The following is a 6000-nucleotide window of genomic DNA, read 5'->3' as shown; positions in this document are numbered from 1 at the left end:
TGTGTGCCCTTGGTAGTCCCCGCGTCTTGCGGCATCGCTGTAACGCTCTGGCTCCGTCCCACGGCAGGCGGGCGGACCTGAAGACTCCCGCCAGCCGGGCAGCTGGGGCTGGCCCGGAGCGGAGGGAGGGGGGCAGGGAGGAAGCAGCCGGGGAGACTTCCTTCGACTTAACAGCGAGCCGGGCGTCGGCTTCTCCCCCGCAGCAGCCGGTGCGGCTGGGCATTGGTCCCCGCTGCCCGGTGCCACAACGGGAGGCTCCCCGTATCGCCCATGCCGTCCATGTGCGTCCGCGGGCGCTGAGCCCTGCCTTGGCACCGCGGCGGAGCCGCTCTCAGAGGGCGGGCGCCGCCGGATGGACGGAGCGAGGAGCGATGCCGGTCGCTGCCCGTTTAGCGGCCCGCGGGGCGCAGTCCGACGCCGGCTTCCTCGTCCCCCCCCACCGGCGGGACCTCGGCGCCGCTCCGCGCGGCGAGGAGAGCAGCGGCGGAGACCTCCACTTCCTCCGCCCGGCCGCCGAGGCGGGCCGGCGCGGCAGATGGGTGGTTGCTTCCGCCGCCCCCTTCCTGCCTTCCTTCTCCTCCCCTCCGCCGCCCCCCGCCTCCTCTGCTGCCTCCTCCCCCGCCGCCGAGGCTGCTGCCGCCGCCGCCGCCTCCCCGGAGGCTGCCGGCCTCCTCTCCGCACCCCCCCGGGTCCGCGCTCGCTCCCGCTCCGGCTTCCCCGGAGTCGCCATGAGCGGCGGTGGCACTCGTTTACCGCCGCCCCCCACCCTCTGCCCGCCGCCGCCCCTCCACGGGCCGAGCCTGCCGGAGCCGGGAGCGCGCAGCCAGGGCCGGGGAAGCCCCCCCAGCCACGGCGTACCCCGCGCTGCCCCGGGCGCCAGAGGCCCGCCGCCAGGTGAGCGGGAAAGGGGCCCCGGGGAAGGGGGAGTACGCCCGGACGTCCCGCCCCCGCCCGGCAACGCAGCCCGCTCGGAGGGCCTCGAAGTTCTCCGCAGCGCCCGCCGTCGCTGCCGTCCCGGGGAGGGGGGGAAGGGGAGTCTGTCCCCGGGTGGGGGGCAGGACGGGGCGGAGGAGAAACTCCCGTCGGTCACGACAGACAGAGGTCAGTCGTGGTAGCTGCCGACAGGCCATGTGTCGCCCGCTCAGCCACGGGGTGCCCGGGGGCTGCCGCGGGGTCCCCAGCCCCCCCCTGCGCGTCGGGGGCCGGCGCGGTCACGGCTTTTTCTCCGCCGGTGGGGACGCGGCGTTGCGAAGCGCGGGCAGCCCGCTGCTCTGGGGATCTCTCTCTCCGATCGTACCGATCGTACCGCTGCCAGCGCTCCCCGTCTGTTGGCCGCCGCTGCAGCCGAAGGGCTCTCGCTGCTCACGGCGTCGGTGCTTGTTTGCCGTCTCGTACGAGGCTTTGGGCAGCCCTCAGCAGCGCCGGGGCCTGGACGGCCCTGCCTGCCCTTCCCAAAGGCTCGGCGGGACGACCGCTGTGCCGGCGTTTTTCCGAGAGGTTTTTTTTTTTTCGGGAGGGGAAAAATGCATCCGTGTCCCTGGATCAGACGCAGCCCCTCCCAGCAGGCTTCCCACTTCTGTGGAAATCCACGTTTTTCAGTGGCAGGTCACCTCTAATTCCTGCTTATGGCTCCAAAAAGCTTTGCAAGTCGGTCCACCGCTAAGGGAGCCCTGGAGGAGTGCCCGCGGGATCCTCAGAAGCTGCCCCGTAAAATGTCTTGAGTTTCCTGTTATAAACAGCCAGCAGCAGGGTCTCTCTTCGGAACCAGTTTTGTGGATGCGGTTCACTTGTCTTTATGCTAGAACGTTTTCAGGACTGAGGTTCCAACATCTGGTTTGGTGTCCTTACTGTCAAACACCAGAGCTGTCTCCAGGTCTGCCGTGGAGTTTCCCACATGCTTACCGCTAAACAAGAGTCAGCGTGCTTTCAGGAACGGGGCCTTTTCCTGAACTGTTGTTTGTGAATGGCAGCAAGAATGAAGCTGCTTATGTATATCTGAAGTTAGTAATTAGGAAGTGGTGTGGGAGAACTAGCAGAAAACAAGACATCATTCTTTGGGCCTGGAGGGTGAAGAAATTTAGTTGTTTAGTTTGGAGCAGAGGAGGCTCAGAGGAGACCTCATCACTCTCTACAACTCCCTGAAAGGAGGAGGTAGCCAGGGGGGGATCGGTCTCTTCTCCCAGGCAGCTCTCAGTAGGACAAGAGGGCATGGACTTAAGCTCTGCCAGGGGAGGTTTAGGTTAGATATTAGGAAGAAATTCTTTAGAGTGTAATCAGGCATTGGAATGGGCTGCCCAGGGAGGTGGTGGATTCTCCATCCCTGGAGATTTTAAAGAAGAGACTTAATGTGGCACTCAGTGCCATGGTCTGGTAACCACAGTGGTAGTGGATTAAGGGTTAGGCTTGATGATCTCAGACGTCCTTCCCAGCCCAGATAATTCTATGATTCTATGAAATGAGATATATGAGATATCTAATGAGTCTTTTCTTGGAATGTATTTTTACTGTGCTGACAGGATTACCATGCAGAAAACTGAGGAAGAACTTGAATTTTTACCTTTGAATTCTACTACTTAGCTCAAAAAAAGCTTTTCATACCACACAGCACAGGGAAAGATCAGTCCCTCCAGTGTGGCTATTTGTGTGTTCGAAATAAAATATATAGGAGAAAAAAATATTCTTCCATTATGCGTGGTCTGGAAACCAGAGGTTTTACATGATGAAACTGTATTTCAGCTTTTTTTTAATTTTATTTTAAAACTGCACAGACTTTCTTGGTGTAAAGGATACTCTTATCTTAAAGCTTGATCTCAAAATCTCTCCTAACCTTCCCACGCTCTTACTAATCCAATAGACGAGTTGACTTTGTATGCTACTATTGGGGCATAAAAGCTTTTGTATTTCCCATGATTTGGAAGATCATGGTGGAGAAAAGAACTATTACTCTTACCAGATAATGAATTCATTACAGGTGTGGTGTATAAAAACCTTACTTTTGAATTAGGGAATGCTGAGCCTTCTGCAAAAAGGGAAGAAGCTTCTTGAGTCCATCCTGAAGTTTTGATAGTAACTAGCATAGATCGTATGCTTAGAGGACCTGTACTCAAGGGTAACTGGATTAGTCTGAAGCAGTTTAGTCAAAAGAGCTCATGCAGATGCCCAAGTTAAATGATTATTTTACAGTATACTTAAGTCACGAGACGAGGTGAATATTTGTTATTAGTTGTGATCTGAAAAATAGTTAAAATGTTTTCTTGTAGTATGATCTCTGATTCATCTTCCAATTTTGAGATCATGTTATAATATACAGACAAATCCAGGCAATTTCTGAATTTGGGATGAGAAATCTTCTTTTTTTTCTCCAAAGGGAATGACTGTTATTTTTTGTGAAAGTCTACCTGTTTCATTCAAATATCTGCCATCAGTGGAAAAAATGATGCACCAAACTCTGGCATCAGAGGTGAACTTAGATTGTTTTGCTAAGTGTCCTCTTAGTTGTGCACTGGAAAGCAGTGGTCCACTACTGGTGGTCCTACTCTATTAACTTTTAATATATGTTTACTATTTCTCCCCCTCTCCAGCCCCCCAGCAGAAAAGCATTAAGTAATTGCTGGTTGTTCTTTTTTTATTGTCATTGGTATTGTTTTTTCAGTATTTTTTCCCAAACAGTATGTATCAACAGAAGGGAAAGCCTGTTCATGACTGTCAGTTTGTGAAAGAATATTGGTCTAGAAAGTGCTGATCTGGAGAGATGATTCTTTGTTTCATTCAGGAAGTTGATCTTGGTCTTAGAGGCACTTCACATTCCATAAAGTACTTTGCCTCCTATCTGGTATGTGCATCTTCTTAGTGCACATGGGAAGCCCACCTAGAAGCAAAGGTGTCAGCTAAGATGAGGAAAGTGTGTCTATAGTGGATATGCTTAGGCCTTTTCAAGACCTTTTTTTTTGGAAGGTCTATATTCTCATGTTTTGTAGCATTTGGAAAGGAAAGAAGGCCTTTGAAAGTTGAAGTATACTATAGCTGGTGAAAGCAGCCTTCCTCTTAAACATTGTTGTTATGCATATCAGCTTTTGAATGTCATCTGTTAAAAATTGCTAAATTTAATTAATATTTCTTGCCTTCCTTATGTTGCAAAGTCTTTAGTTAGAATCACTTTAAAACTGAAATTATTGTTCAAGATGCACATGAGGCAAAATTATCTAAGCAGATAACTAGGCATCTGCTAAGTCTTTCAGTTCTGAGAAGCTGAAGCTGCTGATGAAAGGGTCAGTACCAGTTTTCAAACATGCACATAACTGCGGAACGTGAGGGAATGGCCTCGCTAGTAAAGACAGTGCTGGTGTGTCAATTAAGTGCAGTAGAATGCTGTTTGCATTCGTAGTGATTCTGCCTAATGCTGTGTGTGCTAAGCAGATGTATTTTAAGTACCGAAACGCCTTGTATGTTCATATTGGCACGTGTGAGCTTTTGTGCTTTTAGCAGTCGTGCATAGTTGTAATGTATATGCATGGTATGTGTGGTCTTAGTTCTGGAAGCTGGGAGATTGTTACTGTGCTTTAGAGCGACTGTCCTGCTTAATTCTGGCATGCCTGGAGGTAGATGAGCTTTGTGATTTAAGTCACAGTGATGCCTTCACAGATTTATAACTGTGAAATAAAGCAAGGTGAAAAAAATTAACTTCTTAGTCAGAACACACCAAACACATTCAGTATGTGGACAGTTTTCAGGAGTCGTGATTTATTTTGATAAATTAAAACCAACCAACCAAAAAAAAAAACAAAAACCCACCCTAAATGGGAAAGTAGTACTGCAGCACCTTTGTTTGAATTTTGTGAAAGTGGCATGTTCACCAGTAAAATGGTACTTGGTTAAAATTGCAACTGTATTGTAAACATGTCACTGTGCTTGTTTGTTGCAGAGAACTGATCTGTCTTGGACACAAGATTATAATTACCTTTGGTATATCAGAATTCTTTATTACAATACTTGTGTGTTGTTTTTGCTAGTTCTGAATTATGAAGGAAGACGGAAGGCTTTGTTTTTTACACAAAATAGGTTCTAATTACTCTAGATTCTAGAAATCGGGGTGTTAATATTAGCAGACATTGACTGTTTATTTCAACAAGTTATAAATGAATTTTATGTTTTTGGGATTAATTTGAGAAATAAATGGACATGCACTTCCTTAATTATTTTCAGATAATGCATATCTGTTTTAAGTTATTCTCAGTGGCTACTCTATCACTTTTTTAAAATTTCACTTTGAATTTCTTTGGTAAATTAATATGTAGTGCTTATTTGACCTGAAAATTATAAATTTATGGCCTGAAATTGTTCTGTGCCACAAATGTACTGTATGAAGTTGTTTTGGTGGGAGGCCTTTTTTCACCCTCTGACATAAGTATTTAAAGGTAGTGTGTGACTAAGATACACATATTTTTAAAATAATAAAATTAATATGCAGGTCTTTTTACAAGGACTGTTTACAAGGGCATGTAGATGTTAGACTAATAGCCTGGCACTGGAAGAGTTTAGGTTTAGACGGGAAGATAGGTTTAGACTAGACCTAAGGAAGAAATTATTCACTATGAGTGCTGAGAGACTGGTAGAGGTTGCCCAGGGAAGTTGTGGCTGCTCCTCCCTTGAAGTGTTCAAGGCCAGGCTGGATGGGTTAACCAGGTCTGGTGGAAGGTGACCCTGCCAATGCAGTGGGTTTGGAACTAGATAATCCTTAAGGTCCCTTCCAACCCAAACAATGCTGTGATCTTTTAGTTGTAATTTTTTCAGAGCAAACAATTTCATCCTTGCTTATATTGGCATATTGTAAATGTAAAATATGCAGGAGCATGGGAACGAAAAATTCCAAAGTGTCTCTTCTGTACAAATTTCAGTTTAATGACAGGAAAAAGACCAGAGACAAGTCTTTGATTTTGTGCTTTGCAAAATCTCCTTCTGAAATAACCTAAATTGTTATTTGGTCTAATCCATCAAGATACT

General features: G+C 48.1%; 1 protein-coding gene across 2 annotated transcripts in view; it reads left to right on the top strand.

The window, feature by feature from the left end:
• The first annotated feature begins 603 nt into the window (after window positions 1-603).
• The window catches only part of RNF38 (ring finger protein 38), a 98652-nt gene continuing 93255 nt past the window's right edge, over window positions 604-6000 (top strand). Inside the window, exon 1 of one of the 2 annotated variants that reach the window (XM_071731085.1) lies at window positions 604-894. In XM_071731085.1, coding sequence (XP_071587186.1) covers window positions 729-894 — 166 coding nt within the window. In that variant the 5' untranslated portion in view covers window positions 604-728. The remainder of the gene's footprint in view (window positions 895-6000) is intronic. The other variant, XM_071731086.1, reaches the window with a different exon arrangement.

This window comes from Heliangelus exortis, chromosome Z, assembly GCF_036169615.1.
Source record: "Heliangelus exortis chromosome Z, bHelExo1.hap1, whole genome shotgun sequence".
Taxonomy (NCBI): domain Eukaryota; kingdom Metazoa; phylum Chordata; class Aves; order Apodiformes; family Trochilidae; genus Heliangelus; species Heliangelus exortis.
The sequence above is the reverse complement of the archived record's forward strand: the minus strand, read 5'-3'. Positions and strand labels throughout refer to the sequence as shown.